The sequence below is a fragment of the Indicator indicator genome, chromosome Z, assembly GCF_027791375.1.
Source record: "Indicator indicator isolate 239-I01 chromosome Z, UM_Iind_1.1, whole genome shotgun sequence".
Lineage (NCBI taxonomy): Eukaryota > Metazoa > Chordata > Aves > Piciformes > Indicatoridae > Indicator > Indicator indicator.
In genome coordinates this window covers 44254773-44279505 of record NC_072053.1, presented here as the reverse complement: position 1 = coordinate 44279505, position 24733 = coordinate 44254773, and the positions used below count along the sequence as shown (strand labels likewise).

The 24733-nt window shown below is 36.3% G+C and overlaps 1 protein-coding gene across 1 annotated transcript in view; it reads right to left on the bottom strand.

Annotated features, from left to right (window-relative positions):
• CNTLN (centlein) overlaps positions 1–24733 on the bottom strand; it is a 318217-nt gene that overhangs the window by 46176 nt on the left and 247308 nt on the right. The window contains 6 exon segments of the mRNA XM_054397579.1: positions 5930–6153; positions 6760–6853; positions 8361–8535; positions 10729–11249; positions 14137–14228; positions 21021–21070. Of these exon segments, the coding sequence (XP_054253554.1) occupies positions 5930–6153; positions 6760–6853; positions 8361–8535; positions 10729–11249; positions 14137–14228; positions 21021–21070 (1156 nt within the window).

The window sequence follows — 24733 nt, the reverse complement described above, 5'->3', positions numbered from 1 at the left end:
AGCTATTTTTACTTTATGATATATTTTTCTAGAATTTACCTATCACCAAGTTATTTCATTTTGACAGCAGTATAATACAGCTCTCATAGTTCTAGTTCATGCCAACTGTTCTCTTTAATTTATGAATGAGACTCATTTCCTACGTGCAATGTACTTCAATTGTTGTTCATCAATAATTCAACAGGTCTATTGTAATTTTTCTTCAGAGATCAATATAAATGTAAAAGGTATTTTGCTTTATTTTTGTTTTGTAATGACAGCACAGTTTCATGACAAATATATTTTACAATGCAGTTCTGTTAACGGAACTGAGTTCAGGATGCTGTAAGTTTTCAATGCAGCAAACTATAAAAATAAATAATAATAAAAAATTTTGGAGTAGATGCATTTTAAAAGGGCAGTTACTTTCATGTTTACCGTTTGGCAATTCCTCCTGTTATTTCCAAGTCAGCTTCTCTGACAGAGGAGCAAATAGAAATTTGAGAACTGTTTTGTATCAGCAGCAATGCTGAACCAGTAGTTTACCACAGGGAAAAAGTTGTACAGAAATCTCCCTATTTAGTAACCAAAAAGTTTGAACAAACATTTAACCAGCTGGTCATGCTTCATTCCAGGCAGAACTGTCAACTACGACTTGGAAGAGGTGATTTCTTGTCTCAGAGAGTCACAGAACACTTTCTGTCTCTGTTTCCAGCTTTGTAAGTGTGACCTCATAGCCTGATTTTAAATTTATTAGGCTCAGCGAAGCTCTAATAAAACTACAATATAGCAGAATCTATTCTTCTCAATATTGACAATTCAAAGCCTTAAAAAACTACTGGTGTGTCTGCAAAAAGATCTCTTCAAGGCATGGATACACAATGGTAACAGCAGTGTGACCTCAGAAGGAAAAACACAGAATTCATATAAAACTAAATTTTGAGAATATTTCAGTCTCATGCTGGCACCTAACTTAGTTCAATTATTAGATACAACTCTGTTATCTTAGACTGTATTTGCAAAGTGTGGAAAGATCAGGAAGTATATCCTGCTTTGTTATATTTTTTTCCCTTCTGGTCTACCTTTTCACTTCTTCAGCATTTTGAGAAAAAAGCAGAAGAGAAAATGGTCTGGTTTTAAATATTTTTGAGAAACTCTTCTTTTTTAAATACTGTGCCCAAGGATTATAGGTTTTGCAAATTAACGAAGACTACTTGTACTCAAAGTAGTTAGGAAAGGATAATATGTACGATTCTGAAGAAGGAGCAGGGGGAGATACTACATTTACCATGATGTTTTTGGGAACAGACATTTCCTAAATAGCTTCCCAGATTTTTTTGTTTTGTTACACTCCGCCAAAGTGCAATAGTTGCAGAAATGATTTTGCACTGAGTTTGGCAAAAGTGTTAAACAGGGTATATTTCAGTTGGATACAAGTAAGATGTTCCAGATTTATGTGTGTGCCCTGTAAAAACAGTACAGCTTCTCAACACTGCAGAAACAAACAGAATTCTTATTAGATTGATTACTGATTAAAATATGAGGTCATTACAGCAGCTCTATCTTTATTTTTTTTTGTACTACATTTTCTATTGCTTCTATATATAAAAGTCAGAATTCCTTCATATACTACTGGTATAATAATAACAATAATCTCTTGCACAGCTTATCTGTAAAAATTACCATTGATGCTTAGCTTAAAGTCTTCCAAATTGAAACTCCTCTAAAAAATGTTATACAGTCTTATCATTCAGATATTCTGAAGGTATAATTGGTATTATATGATATACATAGTGAAAAAATACAATTTCCTACTACTGGAGCAAAAAAATCCAAGCACTTCATTTAGAAAAGGTGACACCAAATACAGAAGCTTTCATATAAACTTTAAAAAAAAATTGCACGAATGCTGTGGAGTATTTCCATTAAAAAAGTCAAAAAGATAAAACCAGCACATGTGGAAAAGTGTTCTAGGAGAAAACAATTAGATGTATCTACGATAATTTCTAACAGAATAATAGTAGGAAAAAAAGCCAGCCTCAAAAAGTGTCAAAACAATTACACATTTGATGTAATGAAAGTTCCAAAAGCAGTTTTAGCTACCTGCAGAGTAATTATAGTCAGCATTCAGTTTATCATTTCACCCTTATTCCTAGAATTTACTTAAGAAAACCACAGACATACAAAAAATGTTATGCGAATAACAATACACCTTTGAAAACCAGAGAAAAAGTGAAATATTTTGTAAATAATAAAAAATTCACAAATCATCTAAATTAATTGTAATTGGATAATGCTAAATTTGCTGCTTTACTCATAGTCAAGTACCGTAAGAGTGATGTTGCAGTGCTGAGTATGTAGATGCTGAAATCTGAGCTGTTCTTTGACAGATTGAGTAGCAAAAGCTAGTCAAGAGAACATGTAGGGAAAGCCACAAACTTTAAAAAATAAAAGTATTCTTTAGGTTTTTTTCTGCTTTTCATGCTCATATATATCTATGCTTCAGATGATCCACCAGATATACAACTTGCTTGCGAAAAGCACAGTGGAAGGTCAGGGAAAAAATGTTCCCTTAAAATTCAAAGAAAATTGAAAACAGAATTGCTAAAATAAAGTTTGGAGATATTTAAGAAATGCTATCAGAAAAAAAAAATTATCCTAGGTCAAGCTCCTTTTGTTCTAAATTCAGCAAAAACATATTGTTTCATATCTGTAGGAATGCATCCAAAAAACTTTACTTAAACCTCCAAGTTACCCTCTCCAAAAGATCTGTCAGCATTTGACTGGTTGATTTGTTCCCATTTTTTGACACACATTTCTTGCTGAAGGAGTCTTACACAGGCACTGTACAAACGCCTATGGCATTCCATTAAAAAATGTGGCTTTTCTCGTAACATCATCCAAGAAACAATGATGAAGTGATACAAAAGATTGTAACATACTTTTGAGCAGTGGACTTCTGAGTGGCCTTGACGTAAGTAAGAAAAGTACTAATGACTTAAACTCCTTATGATTTTATAATTCAATATATGTTGTGTAAACTTTTGCAATAAGAATGATAGTTACTGCATAAAACTAATTACAATTACTGTGCTATATGCAATAAATACAGTCTTATAGGCAGTCATTTAAATAAAAAATGAGGAGAGTGGGTAATAAATCTTAGAAAAAAATTTCCTAGATTTTTCAAACAATTCCTTTCAGATGTTTTTTTCAGGATACTAAAGAAATGCTGTATCTCTCATTTCTATATTAAATATCTGCTCCAGCTGTGATTTCTGTACACTGATAGCAAAATGTAACTACTGTACTTCTGTACAATCTTGACTCAGTGTTGCTTTGAATCCTTAGACAATGCAAGCTTTGATTCTCACATGTGCGGTCACTTTACCACAATTTTTGTAGAAATATGCAAAGAATTGTTTTTAAAGAAATAAAACAAAGCAAGACAACTACTGTAAAGAGTTTAAAAGGCCAAACAACAAATGAACAAAAAAAATCAAACAGAAAAATAATTTGAATTCAGCATTATGAAACCCTACAAGAAATATGTAGATGTCTGTGTGCATCTTCAGAATAAACACACAAAACCATACATGTACATACATTCTGAAAATCAACAGATGACAGACAGTCCTTATGTTGTACAGACTGTAAAATCTTTTGCAAAATTAATATTTGGAATGTTTAAATCTTAATTCTAGAGTTGATCTTCTGGCACTAGATTCTTTGGGTATTCTAATGAAGGACTGCCTGCACAAACATCTGCCCTTGCCTGCTAATGGATTTATTTTCTTACCTAAATTCAGGCCACGTGGCCAAGTCAAAATGTTAATGTTTACAGTTGCTAGAATGTTATATTTGCCTTATCCCAGCCCAGCATCGTAAGTTCACTGCTTTTAAAAGATTACTTAGAATTTCATGTTCACATATGGAAGCTTGTGTTTGGGTGTTAGTCATTTTGACACTCTTGAAGTGTTAAAGATGCAACCTATATCCAGAGATGGTCTTAATCTTTTAGTTTTTCATGGTTTGTTTGCTTATTTTTTACCTTCTGTCTCTGAAAGAAAATTCTAAAACCTAAAGAGAAGCAAAAAATTGAAAAGAGACAGTAACAGCCATCTTGCTAGTGAAAAATAAAAATCTTTTGCAGTATCTTAAAACTTGACCTCTAGATAGTATCTTATAAAAAACCACAAATAACCCCCACATGGTTTTACTTTGCAACCGTTTGATTTATCTGAATCATGGTTCTCTCTCTAAAACATGCATGTATCCTGCAGTGAAGTAGGTTCTTTACCTCCTTAATTTTCACTTGGCAAGTAGCCCAAGCCTCTACTTTAAATTTCCCACTTGGTAGCACTAGTATGGCACCTGAAGAGTAATTAGTTATAAGAAAGGGAATTTGAATTGTTTGCTGAGAAGGAAAAAAAATATGCGTGCCTAATAAAGATTTTTCCTTGAGTACTTGCAACACCATTTATTTATTTTTGCTTAGAATGCACCACCCTTTAAATAGTCTGGTCACCTTTTTTTCTTAAAAAACAAAACCCGAAACAAAACAGAACAAAACAAAATGAAACACCCAGTTTGGTTTTAAGCGTACGCTATTTTGCTCTTGGTCAGGTTTTTACATTACAGCAGCACTTACCCTGGCAGAAATTTTGCCTTTAAAAAAAAAAAAATCTTTCCTGATAATGGCTTTTTTTGATTTCTCACATTGCTTTCTTAGGGATACCTAAGGTCTTTTAGGTAGGCAAATCAAGCAGATGTCTGGGCAAGCAGAACATTTCTCTTAAATCACACATATAACTCTGTGAATTTTATACTGTCCATGAAAGTTTACATTATGATACTATTTTTGAGACAGACAAATCTCCATTGGTTCTGATGACCTTGCAAACTCTTTCGAAAAATTCATTACATATATATAGAGAGACAACTATGCAAAACTAGTAAAAGAAAAGAGGTTTTCCCTTCACGAGAAATTAGCAGTTCCCCAGCCCTAAGAAAGTGAAAAGTGCTGCTCCTGATACTGCATCTGCCTTCTGTGCAAAGAGAAATGCAGAGAAGTTTGAGGGGGAGGGGATTTGATTTCTTTTTTAATGTCTGCCTCCTTCCAGCAAGTCCATCTGTTGTAGCACTATAATTCTGGAGGCAGGATGTGTGTGTGACCAACAGGAGACAATTACTGCAAAAGTGTTTGTTGATTCAGCTCTATAAAGGGCAGGCCAATCGCTACAGTATGAACAGAGAAAGAATTCCAGCTGAGGAGCTGCATATAGATTAACACAAAATACATATATATAAATGAGAATGGGGAAAACCAGGAAAGAGTAATAGTATGGGAAAGGATTAAGTAGGAATGAAGACTGAAGTAGAGAAGAAAGGTGGCATCATAGGGGCTGTTAACCACATAGTTTACTGTGATGGTTTTAAGTCTGCATTTTCATAAATCCTGTTCTCTAGCTTTCTACCTCAACAGTGAGAGATGCGATTAAACAGATACGGAACTGTGCTGAGCTCTTCTTGAAAGAAAGAAAAGCCCAGTTGCCTTGAGCACTCCACTCTTAGGGCATATGGAGACAGTTAGTTTCTCCAAAAACTGCCTGTTCTAAAGGTAGGAATGGGTGATAGTTAATGTAGACGGACCAGAATCTCAGGAACGTTCTCAGACCATAGACCAAAAGCTAAATTTCCCTCACCCATTTGACAGCTTGCAAAATGTCAGCATGAAGACCACTTATTTTTCAGGACTAATGAATTGGCCTCAGTGTAATTTCTACATAACAACTGCTTCAGAATCTCATATAAAGCACACTAATATATAACATCTAATAATTTTGATCACAAATCTTGATCATAAATTAATCAACATTATCTAAATTTGGCATAACTACAACAGAATTAAGATGAACATTGTAAGACACTGTAATGAAAAGTACTTTACCTCTACTGTCAGTTTGCTTGTTTGAAGACTCTGATCAGCCAAATGTAGCTGAGATGTTAGCTTTTCATTTGTTTCCTCAAATCCCTTCATAGAAGATATTGCTGTCTTTTTCTCATTTTGTAAAACAGCTATCTGCTGCTGCAATGACTTAATTTTTTCTTGCAGTAGAGTAACACAGTAGCCCCGTTTCTGGACAATTATATTTCTCCTTTTTGTTTTGTTCACTAAAAATGAAATGACATGTTACTAAACTGACAGATTATCATAAATGTAATGTTTTCTGATTTTTCATTAGCCCTTCAAAACATCATTCTAGCCTCTGAAATATTTCTCAGTAAGGAAACTGGTAAATTAATTCTGCTAAACTGTAAGTGCTCTGTTGTTTTTTCAGAAGCACCAACAAAGCAAACTCAACAAGGACTTAGAAGTTAAATGTGGTTGAAGTTTCTCACTGGTATTACCAGAAATGAAAGTTTCAGTGCCTTGTTAAAAGATTGTTGTGGGTATTTTAAGGTCAGTTTTCTTTCATTAGCTGTAAGGGGCAAACATGAAAAAAACAGTAAAAAACATTACTTCAGTCTGTAAGTTCAATAGGTGTAACTTAGTAAACTGTGTGAAAAGATGCTGTTTAATGGTCACCTTTTACACAACAACTTCACTTTAAAATAAAGAGTTAAATCTCTAAAAATACAGTCATGCAAATTTAAACAAGCAAATACTCAACAGCATCTAAATGGGTTTCTGCACTACTGAAGAGGTTTTGGAGTATCAGGCAGAAATGCTTCATCAGTCTTACTTATGAAGTTGCCAAAAATACATAATCTTCCTACCTTTGGTGAGAATTGATGGATAAGATGTTACAAGACAGCAGATCTTCCTTTTCTTGGAATGTAACTTTTCCAGGTCTTTATTCTGTGAATGGCCCTAAATAAAACATAAAAGCTGAAAGCTAGCAACTCTTCATTATGGTACATCAACCACAATACTCCAAAGTTTCCAATTTGAATTGAAACAACCAACCAGTATTTCAAATAATATACAAAGTGCTAATGAATTTTCATTTGAAAATCAGTCTTACATTAGCCAGTAAAGACTATACAGATTTCTGTCTTTCCCATAAAATGTAGAAGAAACAAATAATTAACTGTTACAGGTAAATTATAACCCTTTCCAAAGAATCCCAGAGAAAAATGAGGGTCAGTTAATTACTACATTATTTTTTTAATTTTAATCTACTTGTAGGGAAAAAACAGATGGTATGTATTGCTTGGAAGCTTACAGTATCCTATTCTTCAAGATATTTAAGTGACCATAAAAAGGAATAGTGTTCTTCTTAGTTCACAGGGAGGACGATCCGATTAGACACTGAGCTGTAGCTGAAAGATGCATGAATGTATATGAACGTGCAAACACAATCCCTGTGTTTGTACAGGGTTTAGCAAAAGGCAATCTCATGCTTTTTAATTATCTGATTTGAAAAATCAGCTATTTACAGAACCTGTCAAATTTTCCAGGACAGAAGGAGAGGCTAAAGAAGAATGTTGCTAGCAATACGTAAAATGAAAGTGGCCAGAAGCACCACTTGATCCAAAATCGAAATACTGTTTTCCTGGTGCTCTTAAATGCTCAGTGTAATTTTTAAATACTTTTGTTCTGGAATTCTACACCATTTAATCAATTTTTGATGTCTTCAGTTTGCAAATTCCATGTGATATCATGAAATACATCTCTGGAATAATAAAATAGCTGTTCATCACATTTAAGAGTAAATAGCAACACATTACCTATTAACTGCACAGAACAAATTACTGATATTTTAAGATAGCTTAGCCATGAATTCCAGGTTTGTGCAATCAACACACAATTTGAAGAACAGGGAAATAGGATATGCTAGAATGAAACACAAGTAAATGACAACTTTTCAGACTAAAACCAAAGTAAAAAGCAATAAAGGAGATCAAGCTCCTGTACATCTGTCTTGTTTGAGCAGTCTATTAATTATTTTATTCTATGTCTCAAAGATAAAAATGGAAACCAGTACTAAGTCCCTATCATTATAATCAGAGGATCCTAGGAATTCTAAAGACATGTTACGGCTTAGATTATCCTGTTCTGTATGGCTTTTCTGATTGAGATTGAGTTTAATGGGATGTCTGCAGCATTCTTTATCTCGACTGTGAAGCAGCATGACTAGCATATAGCAACTTTGCATTTTTTTAATCACGTTTTACACTCCTGACATCCCCTCCAAATACTTTTGCAGACTAATTTTTCAGAAAATACTTGAAAACACAAAGAAAGTACCCAATGAATACCTGAAGAAGATTTTCTTTTCAGTTTACAAGATTCAAATTAATTAAGGAGAACAGCAGTGATAACACTATTAAACTTCAACACTCCATAGAAGAAAAAAACAAGTTCTATTATCTACCTTTTTATTGTGCTTCAGGGGTTTGCCTTCTAAATGAACAATATTGCAGGGATTTTGACTGTCTTGTATTTGCTTTTTTCTGTGTTGTTTATTTCCATCTGGCTGTGGATCAATGTTTTGCACTGTCTTCATAACCACACTTTCCAAACTTTCAGAAGTTGGTATTTCAGAGTCACTAAAACAGCACATTGAGGAAACAATGAAGCAAAATAAAGCTAAATGTTAAAGGTTCGAAACAATACATGCAAGAATGAAGAGAAACTAATATAAAATCCGAAGAGCACTGTTGACTTATTCAACAGATGCTTACAAATATGCTAAAGAAGAAATCTCTGGAACTGTCTTACAAAGTTATACTATGTCAAACAGAATCTTACGTTACAACACGTGGAGATATGAGACTACAACTGGTTATTAAAGGACACATTTTGTACAGTCTACAAGTGACACACATGAAAAACTAATTGATAGTACTGCAGTATTTGAATGGCTCAAAAAGATATACAACAAATACACAATACTTCGTCCAATAACTTTTTGTTTGTTTGTTTTTGATTGATCTTTATTTATAGTGTTGACTGAGCCAAACTCAGAAATCACATTTCAGTGAAGACTCTGCCTAACAGCTCTTTGGAGTGTTTTTAAATTCTGTAAATTTGGTAGTCCTTCTACTCAAGATTGCCTGCCACGCAATGACATGGGACTTGAAACCTTCATTCTACTTCAAGTGTTTCCTTAAAGTTGCACTCATTCAATGTGCTCTTTATTTCCAGTTTTTGATGGCCTTTCGCCAGATTATAATTTGTTTTCTGATCTATCTTAAACACATGAAGTCTTGGATATATGATCTATACTATCAGTGGATATTTATCAGTTTTTATGCAAACAAACTGGTCAAAGAATGATCTAACATAAGGTAATTGTGATTTGTTACTTTTTAAACCAGGATATTTGAAAAGGTATAATTGAGTTCAAATTAAGTTGTACCATCATAAAAATCAATGGTTTAAGAGAAGGAGGCCACTTACCCAGAAAAAAATCCATTCAAATTGAAGAGAAGAGGTCATATATAAATGTGCATATGCTGTCCAAAACCTGCCCTGCTACACTGGTATGTCTTATTGACTTAGAAGAACAGAAATTAGTGCAATACTTTGAAGGTGCTGTAGTAGTAGTGAGATATATCTAAGTATGTACACATTGTCCCTCCCCTCAGTGATTTCAAAGAATGTTCTATTTAGAAAATTTAAGGCCTGAATCTAGAAAAAAAAAAAAGCTTACTAATTACAACAGAAAATCAAGCACTTTCTCTGTAAACTCAGACCCGCAATATTAAGCAGAGAAACAAACTGATAGATTAGCTGGTTCTTAATTTACTTTCTCTCTAAAGATGCTGCACTAGCTGCCCTCCATTTTACATGGGGAGAAGCAGCAGAAGGGCATCATTTGCCACTGTTGATTTGCCCTGTGTAACACATTAAGCCAACATTAAGCCTACAGACACAATACTGCTTTCTTTAAGCTTTTGTCATCTTCTCTATGTTTGGGGTAAATACAGGCTTGAGATATTTCTTTGTATGTTTCTTAGGACAATGTATTCAAAGGCAAAAGTGTGATATTCATTTACCTGGTGGCTTACTGCTGCCACCTCAAGCATGTGCAGACAAATAGAAGCAGATGGAAAAATTCTAAATGTTTATGAAGCTTGCCAGTACAATTTTCTGAGGGCCTTGTGACTCATGAGTGAGACTTTGCAGTAACAATTACCTTTAAAGAACTGATTTTTAACTATCATTCAATTAAAGTTAGCACAATGACTGTGCATAAAACATACATGAAATAATTAGTGTGGATGGTTCTTAATTTAAAAGATGTTAAACAGCTTGTAGACATCTGCTAGCAAGCTGAAATGGGTCATTCAAAATTTATCTAACTAAATTAAGGGGAAAAAGTGTTTCTCCTCCCGGGTCGGCATGTCACAAGATAACTAAACCGACTTAGTAGGCTTGCCTGGGAATCCTTAGCTGTCAGTGGTGAATATGCAGAGGGCCAGCAAATTAAATCAACCTGCCAAACTGTCAATTTCAAGCCTCATGACTGCATGAAAATAGCATCACTGGAAGAAATCAAGCATTGCCTTCTTTTGGGTTTCCTGGCACCTATTCAAATACTCATGCAGTTGTGGCTAATTTTGCATGCAAATTTCAGTCAATAAGCTCAGAACAAGGCCTCCCAAGATATTTCAAAGGATCTGACAGTATTTTTTTTGAATACCAAATCAACAGTAGTTGAAATTCAATCTCCATTTGCTAGTACTTTACATATGCACAGTGTCCCCTCTACAGGGCTAAGTTAATGAGAGCCGTACCTGCTTTCACTCACATCCTCCCAGCCGTCCTTACTGAAGTTCTCAAATATATTACTCATAACCTTGATGGACTGTTTGAGAAAAGCTCCATGATGTCCCAAAGAGCTCTTTTTCTCAGCTGTTTTTAAATTAACCTTGGTGCCTGTTATTTTGCAATTACATTGCCCAGAGGTTGCCACTGCTTTGGCTTCATCCAGCAAACACTTCAGCTCCTGCACTTGACTCAGCAAATCTTCATTTTCATTTCTAAACCTCTTAGCTTCTGCCAGTTGCCTCTTCAAAGAGGTAGCTTCTTTTTCCTGCTCATCAATCACTACCTGAAGTTCAGCTTTGTCTTTTTCTATTTCAGAAATCTTCTTAAGTAGAGTTTCCAGCTCTCTTTCTCTTGTGCCTGCATCTTCCTGTTGCACTTTTAAAGATGCTTTCAAATAATTTTTCTCCTTCAGTAAGTCTTTATTTACTTCTTTCTGGTTTTTCAATTCCCCTTCAATAGCTCTGAATCTTCCTTCTAGTTGTTGTACCTAACAAAAGCAATTTTAACATTCATAGCATTTCAGCCTATGCTGTAGAAAAAAAATGGCATATGTTTTCAAACATATTTATTGTATGACAGTATTATTACATTAAGCACAAGGACAAAAGCAATCTATAGTCCTTAATTTAAAAATAATTCTAACGTAGTGCAGATGAAAACATTTTAGGTGCAATAATACAGCTGTTGAACAAAGGGCAGATGGTAAAAGAAGTTAAAATTCCACGCAAAGTGACACAGAAGTTTAAATATGCTAATGAACCTTCCTGATGCATCTTGAGCTCATTACTGATTTGGTTTATACATTCTAACTGAAATGACAACAACATTTTCAGAAGGAAAATTATTTTGAAACAGAATTTTGCACTAGCTATCTAAATCAACAAGTTCTTTCAAGTGTTGTAAAGAAACAAAGAATTCGATCTTTAAAAAAACTTGGTAACATTATTAGTGACACCTAAAGAATATGAATATGAAGGTTGAAATATATTTTTTATTCACAGAAAGGGAAAATTTATCCTATTGCAATGAAGCCACTTTACAAGATTCCTGTATAGTTTGAAGAACCACACTCCATCTACATATGAAACATACGCTTTGTTTGTGAAGTTGTCTGAGGTTTACACAAATTCAAGGCTGTTAACAATAAACTGATTCTCAATGTTCTTCCCTAAAAGAAGTTTGCTAAAAGTTACAACCAAACTTTACAACTTCCAGAAATAAGGAAGGGGCAGTTTTAATTCTAGCAGACACTAAGCTGAACATTTAGTCTGTAAATTTTTTTTCCAGAAGCTTGCAAAGGGTGTCAGAATGAGTTTTGTGCTTAATAAAGATTTAGTCATCCTTGAGAAATACTTTTGGTTGGTTTTGTACAAGCTCCATCCCCATTCTTTCACAAGGCAAATGCCAAGTGATCTAGATTTTTGTGGACATGGGTAGAAATGACTGTTTTTCAAGGAGCTATAGTAGAATGTACATGGCCAAATTTTGCTGCTAACCTTATGAAACATTAGCCAATTCCATCACTTTGTACCGATGTGAAATGTCAAGACTTCTTGAGATGCTGAAAATACTGAACCCATAGTATTCCTCAATAAATGCTATATGGTTTTTGCAAGGACATCTTCTAAATGCATTTAATTTTTTCTAAAACTTGTGGAATGATTTATAAAGTGGGTTCTACAGATAAGGAGAAGTCTTAACATGCGAAGTAAAATAGTACAAGAACTGCTTAATTTTCGTGTACATTCCTGAATTCAATATTGAATTTGTTAAGTTTATTATCAAACTTTTAATATTCATGCCTATCAATTGCTAACTTCCTCGATGGAAATTCATAGCGCTCCCACAATAAAAACAGATTGCATTATGGCAACATAAAGTTATTGAGTGAAATTAGAAATAAAATAGATTTTCCCAACTGCTTCAATGAAACCAGGGCTTATGATTACAGTGTACTTTCCTCATCAGTGATAAGCACAGAGACAAGTGCCCTTCTTCAACCACCATCCTAAACTGAGATTTTGCAATTGTTTTCCTAGTTCTTCAAAGCAACTTCTTGCACTCACTACCACTTAAGAGTCATGTATGATAGGTGGAAGGAAACAAACAATGAATGGCTTCTGCATCTATCTCTAATGTACCATCATAACTCTGTATATCCATAGAGATAACAATTATGCAGTATCTGGCACACAAAATTATGGTTTTGAAATACAGATGATAAGCAAGCATAAACTGTGTGACATTTCAGATGGTAGCATTCATATTATTTCAATTACTCACTCTACCTTAAGATAAATGAATGTGAGCACTTCCTATACTGAGTGATATTATTTTAACATTATGTTTGTCATTCAGTAATAACGAGATGACAGCCTTCATTGCCTGACCATATGGCAAGTGTTACAAGTAAATGCAATCACATCATCTCTTGTAAATTACCAGACTTGCTAGAAGTTAATTCAAAAATAAAAAAATAAAAAGACATACCTGAACTGACATTCAAAGTTATAGATTTGTGGGATTTTCAGTTTAAGCATGTTTTAAAAGATTTATAAGTAATTAAACAAATATTATTTTGCAAAATGATAAACAAAAGACCTGATGTTGTTTGAAGGATGTCTTTTCTTTGCAGCAAACAAAACATATGGTAAAATACAAGTGAGCCCTCTTAAGTGAACACCTGTTAACATAGTAAACTACTTGTGCATATTACAAGTATCAATACAAATAGCAACTAGTTAAGAACATCTTGTTACTCTATGAGGTAAAACATGTAGAATGTTAAGCAGTAAAGAATAAATACTCTTCATATTTGCTAACCCAAGGAACACTAAATGCTTACAGCACGAGCTTGTGAAAAGAGTGATAAACCCACATATGTAGAAAATATTTGCATATGCAATGTTGTGCTCAAATTTAAATACAACAAAAGGAGGATTTATCACTATTATGCATCAATTTTATTCCGTAGGAAGAGCTCTACAGAGATTAGCACCTGATATCACGTAAAGTTAAATACTTGGCAAAAGAAATTAAGGTTTCTGAACTTAAAAGAGGTAAAATGCTAAGCATATGTTGCTTCTGATTTTGATAATTTCTTGGCTATTAACATTTTACCTCTAAACATTCTTTTAATCTTCTCTGACATTAGCTGTATTTATTTCACATCGTAAATTCAGAGTTACTGCACTAGAATTAATTTCTGACGTGATTTTTTAAATCCCTATTTTTCAATTACAAAACCAAAATCATGGCCTAAGTTAATGAATACTGATGTGTGTGTGTATATATATATATATATATATACACACACACATATATATGTGATTCCTATACTAAAATTCAGATATGTTTCCTGGTTGGTATCTTACCTTCTGTAACATCTGATGTGAAACCTCTTTCATATTCTTCTTTGGAGTACTGTTCTTGACCCCACCCTCCTCCTCAGGTTTAAGAAGTGGCTCTATCATAAAATAAATTGAAATTCTCTGTCAGAGAATAAGAAAAAATACATCATGACACTTAGTGTTTTACTAAAACAATAGACATTTTAAGGAAAGGTATTCTTTATTTCCATTATTATTCATAATGTGCTCTATTTTCTTGAGAAGCCTTTTGGTCAGTTTCTAAAGAATGACCTCTTTTCAAAGTGTTCTGCCACGTAATTATGAATCTATGTAGCATCACAGTATGTTTTTTTCAGAGTGCAAGCTTTTCAAAGGTACAATAGATCTGCAGGTTAAAGACACTGTACTTTCATTCAATTTTTATTCTTTTATAGACTATTCCCTCTATGCCTTAAAAGCAGAATTCATTGCCTTTTTATCTACACAGTCACTACCAGTTTTGTTCTCTAGGACTTGTCCCCTGCTAGGAGGATCAGAGTGATTGGTGAACAAAGCAAACAGTAACAGAATTAGGATGGATGAAAACTTTAAACTGCTTTTTTTGTAAGTGAAAGATCATGTACTTCACATAAATCACTCTATTGTAAAACCATGAATTCATAACAATTAGAAATTTATACAACTAATGAGAGGGAACATGACTCTAAGTATCATTCTCAGAGACAGCTATGCACTTTAGGTACTAAAAATCCCACAGAAAAGAGACTGGTTAAACATTAGATGTATTCATTGAGAAGAATGCTACAAAAAAGTTTGTAAGTACTAATATGCATGGCATATCAGAAATAAAATACAGTCCCCTTGAACCAAGAGCTTAGCATTCAGAAATTGCCCACAGATTACAGAAACAAGTAATTACAGCCCTCATAATATTACATACTATGTTAAAGAACAAAAAATTCCAGCGCTGTAAAAACACCACAATATTCACATTTCTTTTCTTACCCCTCCTAGCCCCAAATTATCTTAAAGAATTAATCTTAAGGGATAAAAGTCTGTGCTATGTGATGGAAGTCTGCTTTAGAAGTATCATTTCAAACTACAAGCAAACATTGCAGGTCACTTAAAAACTTTTGATTTATAAACAAAGCAAGTGCAGAAGAAAACACTGTTACTCTCTGTAGATTCACAATCCTCTTGACATAAACAGTGACTAACAAGTTTGTTAGAGTGAATTAAACCTTTCTTTTGTCTTTGGAACATGTCATGGCCAATTAATATTTCTGTATTCATGAAATAAATGGAACACTATTCTAAAGATAATAAAAGCTGAAAAAGGTAAAACTATGCATCTGGGGAATATGTACCTTTACCTTGATATTAATATGTTAGTTCCCATGTTATTTCAGACTACAGTCCCCCAGCACAGTGGTACTGCATACATTTACAACATTCTTTAAGAAACACACAAAGATAATATGAACATGCTTTTCATCTTTGTCTCATTTGAATGTCTGTTGCAGCTTTTATATCTGTATTTACTGTACTCCGCTGAAAAGAAAAATTATTTCCCATAGTCAAAGAAACTGATCAAAGCACACAAGGTGTTATGTTTATTATGTGGATGTATTTAAAATACAATTTATAACTCTATAAATAAACATATTATAAATGCAGAGAATAAAGAATACAATTGCAAAATAAATAGAAAAGACTATACATATTCAGTATCATCATAGAAGTCACAAGGAACAAAAATTAAAGAAAATCCAAAGGTCCCTGATTCATAATCCTTTCTATCGAGCAGAAAATAAAAGGCCTATTCAGCCCCCTTTCCCCCTCCTCCCTTCTAACTGTTATGTAATTGTTTATTGGAATTCATTAGGGAGGCAATGAAACAGCATTGCCTATAACTGTCTGTCTGTCTGTGATAGCAGAAAGGTTCATCCTATCAGCTTATTCAGCAAGACATACTCTATCATACCCCTACATCAAAAAAATACGAAGTTCTCCCTGAAAGAATAGACCCACAAGTCATAAACTCCACAATCTTTAGTCATCAAATTATCGTGGTTTTACAGAAGCGTACTTCAATCCCACTGATAAGACATTAGTTAACTGTCAGCTATAGAATGTAACACTTAATGCCTAATTAACAGTCACCAAATCTGATGGTGAGTTCAACACCATGTCAAAATGATATTTGAACTATGACACTACAGATCACCATTAGTATTTGTGGAAAGCCCCCTTACATAGAGAAAAAAAAAAAGTTTCTAATAAAACACAGCTGTGTATTCATATAATCACAGAATATTTTGGGTTGCAAGGAGCTTTTAAAGGTGATCTCATACAACCATCCTGCAGGTAAGTCTTCACGGTTGCTCAGAGTCCCACCCAGCCTGGCCTTGAATGTTTCCAGGGATAGGGCTTCTACCACGTCCAGTTTTACCACTCTGCTCATGAAGAGAATCTTCCTTTTATCTAGTTTAGATTTATCCTTTCTAAGTTTTAAACCATTTAACTCTTGTTCTATTACTACAAGCCCTGCTAAAAAGGTTGTCCTCATCTTTTACAGAGGCCCACTTTAAGTACTGAAAGGCTGCAATGAAGTTACCCTAACCTCTTCTCCAAGCTGAACAACCCCAACTCTCTCAGCCTGTCTTCACAGGAAAGATACTTCAGCTCACCGACCATTTTTGTGGCCTTCCTCTGGATTTGATCCATCAGATCTACATTTTTCTTGTGCTTAGAACTCCAGACCTGGACACAGTACTCCAAGTGCAGTCCCATCAAAGCAGAGTAAATGGGGTCAGCAGCTCTTCACCTGCTGACCACATTTCTTTTGATGCACCCCGAATACAGCTGGCCTTATGAACCATAAAAACACATTGCCAGCTTATGTACAGGCTTTTAATGCACAAAGGCCTTTGCTGCAGGGCTGCCCCCGGTATTAGTCACTTAAAGAGTGCCTGAATGAACCATCAAAACAATGGTATTTCTGCCTCTAGCATGCTTCTACCACCTCCCTGAGCAACCTGTTCCAGTGTCTCACCACCCTCACAGTGAAGAACTTCTTCCTAACATCCAATCTGAATCTACCCACTTCTAGTTTTGCTCCATTCCCCCTAGTCCTATCACTACCCAACATCCCACCACCCTTCTTGCAAGCCCCCTTAAGATACTGGAAGGCCACAATAAGTTCTCCTTGGAGCCTTCTCCTCTCCAGACTACTAGCCCCAACTCTCTCAGCCTGTCTCCATAGGAGAGGTGTTCTAGCCCTCTGATATTCTCATGGCCCTTCTCTGGACATGTTCCAGCACATCCATATCTTTCTTGTAATAGGGGCTCCAGAACTGGACACAGTACTTCAGGTGGGCTCTCACTAGAATGGAGTAGAGGGGAAGAATCACCTCCCTTGACCTGCTGGCTATGCTTCTCTTGATGCAGCCCAGGATACAACTGGTTTTCTGTGATGCAAGTGCACACTGATGGCTCTTGTTGAGCTTCTCATCCACCAGAACCCCCAAGTCTTTTTCTTCAGGGCTGCTTTCAAGCCAGTTGCTGCCCAGTCTATATTGGTGCTTGGGATTGCCCTGACCCAGATCACGGAACGAACCAGGTTGGAAAAGACCTCAGAGATCATCAAGTCCAACCTATCACCTAACACCACCTGACAACTAAACCATGGCTCCAAGTGCCACATCCAATCGTATTTTTTAACACCTCCAGGGATGGTGAATCCACACCTCCCTGGGCAGCACATTCCATTGGCCAATTATTCTTTCTGTGAAGAACTTTCTCCTCACCTTGAGCCTAAACTTCCCCTGGCGCAGCTTGAGACTGTGTCCTCTCATTCTGTCAGTGATTGCCTAGGAGAAGAGACCAACCACCACCTGGCTAAAACCTCCTTTCAGGTAGTTGTAGAGAGCAATAAGGTCTCCCCTGAGCCACCTCTTCTTCAGGCTAAACAACCCCAGCTGCCTCAGCCACTCCTCATAGGGCTTGCGCTCCAGACCCCTCACCAACCTCGCTGCCCTTCTCTGGACACATTCAAGCAACTCAACATCTTTCTTGAATTGAGGGGCCCAGAACTGGACACAGTACTCAAGGTGTGGTCTAACCAGTGCTGTGTACAGGGGCAGAATGACTTCCCTGCTCCTGCTGGCCACACTATTTCTGATCCAGGCCAGGATGCCATTGGCCTTCTTGGCCACCTGGGCACGCTGCTGGCTCATGTTCAGCCTACTGTCAACCTGTACCCCCAGGTCCCTTTCTCCCTGGCTGCTCTCCAACTACTCTGTCCCCAGACTGTAGCTCTGCATGAGGTTGTTGTGGCCAGAACCCAACACTTGGACTTGTTAAATGCCATCATGTTGTACTCTGCCCATCTGTCCAGCTTGTCAAGGTCCCTCTGCAGAGCCCTCCTACCCTCTAACAGATCAACACCTTGGTGTCTGCAAACTTACTGATGATGGACTCAACCCCTCGTTCAGATCATCAATAAAGATATTGAACAGGATGGGCCCAACACTGATCCCTGGGGGACACCACTCGTGACTGGCTGCCAGCTGGCAGTGACACCATTCACCACCACTCTCTGGGCCCAGCCCTGTGGCCAGTTCTTAACCCAGCACAGAGTGCTGCTGTCCAAGCCATGGGCTGACAGCTTGGCCAGGAGTTTGCTACGGGGAACAGTGTCAAAGGCCTTGCTGAAGTCCAGGTAGACTACATCCACAGCCTGCCCCACATCCACCAAGCGGGTCACCTGATCATAGAAGGAGATCAGGTTGGTCAGGCAGGACCTGCCCTTCCTAAATCCATGTTGTCTAGGCCTGATGCCTTGGCCATCCTGCAGGTGTGCTGTGATTGCCCTCAAGATGATTGCCTGGCACTGAGGTCAGCCTGACAGGCCTGTAGTTTCCAGGTTCCTCCATCCAGCCCTTCTTGTGGATGGGTCTCACACTGGCCAGCTTCCAGTCATCTGGGACCTCTTCAGTGAGCCAGGACTGGTGGTAAGTGATGGACAGTGGCTTGGTGAGCTCATCTGACAATTTCCTCAGTACCCTAGGATGGATCCCATGGATCCCATCCAAGTGGCTCAGCAAGTCTCTAACTGCTTCTTCCTGGATTACAGGGGGACTATACTGGTCCCCAACCCCATCTACCAGTTCAGAAGGCAAGTCATCCCAAAGCCCTCCTGTCTTACTGTTGATGCAGGACCTACAGATGCAAGACCTTGTAGTTGTTATGGTGTAGTCTTTTTGAAAATGTCAATCAGTTGATGGAAGTTCTGCCACACTGCAATGCCTTAGTATTTGCAAGGGGAATGACAAGGAAATTACTTTTCATAGATTATGTGAGCAACTATATTTTTATCCTTCAGTTAATATAGATTTATAAATGGCTGTGATCATCTCAGTGTCATGTGCTAATAAAAAGCGTTGCTTAATATATCTTTGGACTTGATTTTGAATCTTATCAAAAATTCTCTGTCCGCCTAAATGATACCCTGAACAAAAAATGCTAGAAAAGATAAATAAAATTTGCCTAATACTTGACTAGTTCTTTAACCCTTTTTCTCAGTCCCAATACAACAACAATTAATCATTACACCAATAAACAAACTTTTTAAAAAGGCTAAGTTTTAATCTGAAAAGATAATTTAAAAAGAAGCAATAAAACACTAATTGTTAAAGCACTAAACATGTCAGAAACTGGCAGTTTCAGGGATCTGACTGTTTTTTTGGAAATGCATGGTTATTGCTCAGCGGGCCGTCAACTCCTCCTCACTGCTGGTTGCCTTCCCACTTCTCTATGTGCAAAGATTTGACTAAATTAGCTAAAACAAAGAAATAATTTCTTAAAGTCAGTATTTGAAACCGTCATTATTCCCCTCCAGCTCTGTCTGAGGCTGTGAAAGTAACACATAAGAAGCAACACAAAAGAAAACAGTATTTTTCAGTCTTCAGCAGCTGGATACTTCCACTTAGTTTTACAGACAATATAAACCAAATTTAAAACAAACAAAACAATTAAAATCTTTATTGTTTCATTCAAGAGGCCAACATTAGCACAAAAAAGAGAACAGCCACTAGGGGAAAAACAGGATAAAGAATGGTAAGTTTGCTTTATGGATAAGAATATGCAGAGTAATTCCCCAAGTCTTCTACTTCCTCCCTTTGAACAGTACTGCACATAAAATATTCACCAAAGATGTGACACCCAGCTGGACTGTAATTATGCACTCTTGTGTACTTCTCCCAGATCGTTCAGGCATAGCAAATAACACAAACAATGAGAGGGGTGAAGGAGAGGCAATGGTAATACACTATCTACCTGACCAACAAAGTCATGTCATCATAGAACTATCAACTATTGCAAAGACTGTAAAGACATAAAAGAAGACGTCCAAGATCAGTTCTTGCTAGAGTTCCACCCTTTGGATTTACTTTCAAATTGCAACACTAGTATTAAGAAAGAAGTCTGAATGAGCATGAAATTGCTGTATCACTGTATTTCAATACTGCACAACCAATTCCAGATCCGGGAGAAAGCTTCATAAAGATATAAACATATTCTAGGTTTTTACACACAGATCTATGTACATAAGTAGTACATATACATAAATTGCAAACATATATCAGCTTATCTATACATAAAGAAATTTTATTGACTTAACAGGCTTGTGGGGAACTTAAGGTTAAGCATACTTTGAGATAAAAATATGTATGATGTTTGCTTACAAAATACACATTCAAGAAATAGAAATTAACCTTTGGAGAGAAAATAACCTTAAAATTAATATTTCTAACAGAAATACTTCTAATTTCTATATACACATACAAAATAGTATACCTTCTGTTTTTTGCGGTATTCATAGTTAAACTCCTGTATTGTGAACTTACCCACAGATCGGTATACTTTCATCTGATGCAATTCTTCTTCAAGATTCAGTCTACAAAAGAGGAAATAGAAAAGTAAGAACCACAGAAGCATCACGTAGATGCCACTAAGACCACTGAAAAAATCCCAGAAAAAAACCTAAACCCACATATTATTGGTGAAAAACTTGTCAACATTAAGGGATTTGATGGCACAGCATATTTAAAACATAAGGAGTTATTTGTACAACAGTTTATTAAAATATATAAATCTGAATTTACAGAATTCAGATATAATGCTAGCTGTAACATACACTAAGTTTTAGGTAGTCCTTTATCTGTAACGAAATGGCTGGGATGAAAAGGAGAATGGTAAGGGGTGGAATCTTGTTAAAAGGGGAATAAGTATTCAGACTCGGAAGAAACCACCATCAAATGTACAGATATCTCTTACTATTCATATTTTTCCAGTGACTATTTGAAAAATTTATTTTAAAAAAATCTCCTCCCCTTTCCAGTCCTGATCTGCTACTGCAATACTACTATAGTTTCTTCCATAATATCATACAGCTAAAGTCTGTAAAAAAAAAAACTAGAATTACTGTTTTTCACTTTATTAAAATCATATACAAATAGAGTTGCCAGGATACTAATGCTAAAGTTTCAAATTCAAATTTGGATATGCTAGTATGAAAGGCATGAATTTAAACGGTTCATTTATACTCGTGATTTCTGACACAATCTTTAATGACAGAGTTTCGCATTATTTTATCAATAACATCCCCACCTATTTTAGCCTAGTATCCTACAGCACATAGAACAGAGGACAGTCATTTAACATACAGATTTTTCCTTAAAATATAATGCCATATCCTATAAAAATAGACACTATTCCAACTCTTTTCCAAAGGTAGGGTCACTAACTTCCTCACAGCCACTTATGCTCTACTCTGAACAGCAGCACTCAAATGGTTCACAGGAAATTTATGCTTTACAAAATTCCTCTGAGATAGGTGCAAATAAAATTGTGCCAAAATACCTGATAACTTAAAGAAAGGGTTAAAACCAAAAAAAAAGGATTAAAACCAAATTATTTTAAAGCATATTATATATTAAATGCTCTGACTCAGCTGTAACACATGAAGTACAATGAAAACCAGAAACTTGAAAAGTTAAAGTAACCTGCTTTCCATGACACGTAAGGCCTAAGCTACTTCCAGGATCACTCAGCTGCTTTCATGAGTTGACTTTCTTTGCTCTTCTTTCATTCTTCCTGCCTGTCATTGTCAATTTCTATAACACAGACTAGAGTGGCTTTTACCTCCATGCTGTCTTAACTCCTTATAGCATTTTGACTATTTGTACTGAATGACAGAATGCTTCCCTGACAAAACACTCTCTGTTTCCGTAATTAAAAACAGTCTTCAACCAGAATTACATACTTCCTGCTCAAATCTCTGTATTCGGAATGTGTTATTTTTCAACTTTAAAAATACTATTTGAACAAATACATGGTTATGCACATACGTACATAACTACTGTCCCTCTATACATTAAGTGACAAGCAAACAATGATAATCACAGAAAACTTCTAAAAACAGTTAACTTTTACATAGGGATTGTTTTTAGGGTGATGAAAGGTATTCAGAAGCCAATTAATTATATGAAATAAGTAAAATTTATAGTCTAGATATGTGATGCACTTCAAAATAAGTGAATGGCTGGCTTGCACGAATGCTGAAAATATCCAACTGGTTTAGATCACTGCTGGGTCCCATACAACCATCCATCACCAGTGCTCTGTCCTCAGTGGAGGCAAGAGCCTATGGTACTTACATAAGTGTGCAAGCCTAACAGTTTTTGCAGTCTATTTTGCCATACTCAAAATGGGACTTATGTGCTACTCTGTTGTTTCCTCTGCTTTAGCTGGTTCCCTGTTTCTGAAAGAACCATTCCTCCAGTCCTGGTGGAATGGAATTTATAATCTTTCATAGAATTATTAAGGCTGGAAAAGACCTTAAAGAACATTGAGTCCAACTGTAACCCAGCTACCACGATCACTAAATCATGTCCTGAAGTGCCGCATCTATAGGCTTCTTAAACACCTCAAAGGACGGTGACTCCACCACCTCTTTGGGCAGCCTGTTCCAATGCCTGACCACTCTAAGATTTTTCCCTAATATCAAAACTAAAGCTTCCCTAGCACAACTTAAGCCCATTTTCTCTCATCCTATTGCTAGCTACTTGAAGGAAGAGATGAACACTGGCCTCACTATGATCTCTTTTCAGGTAGCTGTGGAGAGCAATAAGGTTTCTCTGATACCTTCTCTTCTCCAGGCTGAAGTTCCCCCAACCACTGCTCATATGACATGCTCTCCAAACCCCTTACCAGCCTCACTGCTCTTTCCTGGACACACTCCAGGACTTCAATGTCTTTCATGTGGAACTGTTGAGGCCATTTGAAAATACAGATCAAACTACAGTTACCACATAGTTACTTCTGCAATTTCAGCAAGTTAATAAAGCAACAGAAGCCACAATGATGCTTTCCCAAGAAAACTGCATTGATCAGTGCCCAGTGATCTCTCTCACTGTCAGTTGTTTTTGTGAGGTGGAGCGGGGAGAGGGTGTCCCACTTTTTCGTAAAGGCAGACTGTCATCTTCACAAGCATGGAAGAAATCAGGGTTAGGGGTCTGCGGCTTTCTCTGGAGCCCATTCTATAGATACGAATTACGGCGGCAGCCTGCCTGTCCACTGACACAGGTGGCTGTTTACAATGAGGTTACATCAAGACATTAGCAAGTAAGTTGTCAACTTCATCTCATAACTGTGGTACAACTGTATTTCTATCTCCTAAAAAAAGTATGTTAGCTGTTGGCATCTTCTTAGCATCTTCAGCAGGGAATATTACCACAAAGATTCACTGACTTATTCCTTTATGGCCTTGTAAGGCCAGCACATCCTTTTACACTGCTTATCATCAAGCAAACCTACAGACTTCCTAATTATTTTTTTTTCTACTTTATTTAAGCAAAAGCACCTTTGTAAACCACTTTTAAAGGGTTTTTTTTAGCTTTTTCAACTCTCCATTTGCCTTTGTCCTTCCACTCCTTATTCTCACCAACATACACTTAAGTTTTAAATGTTGACCTTTTATCTGTGAGGGCAACAAAAAACTTCCCCTGAGTCTGTACAGACAACATTTTATCACTATTTTGGGGTGGGGGTCAATTTGTTGTGTTGTCTTTTTCAATTGTATCAGAGATTTCAACTGGGTTTCAGCTACAACACCCTTCTTAACAGTCTCCAACTGTTAAGGGTTGTCTGTACTGCCTATCCTAATGTTTGAGAGGGATGAAGGTTTTTTTACAAGTTGCTGCAATTTCACGTAGTTTCATTTCTGGCATGCGAATGTCCCACTGATTTGGTTCACTCTCCTCCTCCACTACTAAATCTAATTCTATTTTTGAAAAACAAAGAAAGAAAGACAACAAAAAGAGACCCATGGAGAATCTCCACCCTTTATTGGATGGAGGGAGGGGTGGAACATTGCCCCAAGGATAACAAGAAGGTTGAGGTACTTAATGCCTTGTTTGACTCAGTCTTTAATAGTCAGACCAGTTATCCTCAGGGTATTCAGCCCCCTGAGGTGGGAGACAGAGAGAACAAATTCCCCATAATCCAGGAGGAAGCAGTTAATGACCTGCTATGTCACCTGAACTCTCACAAGTCTACA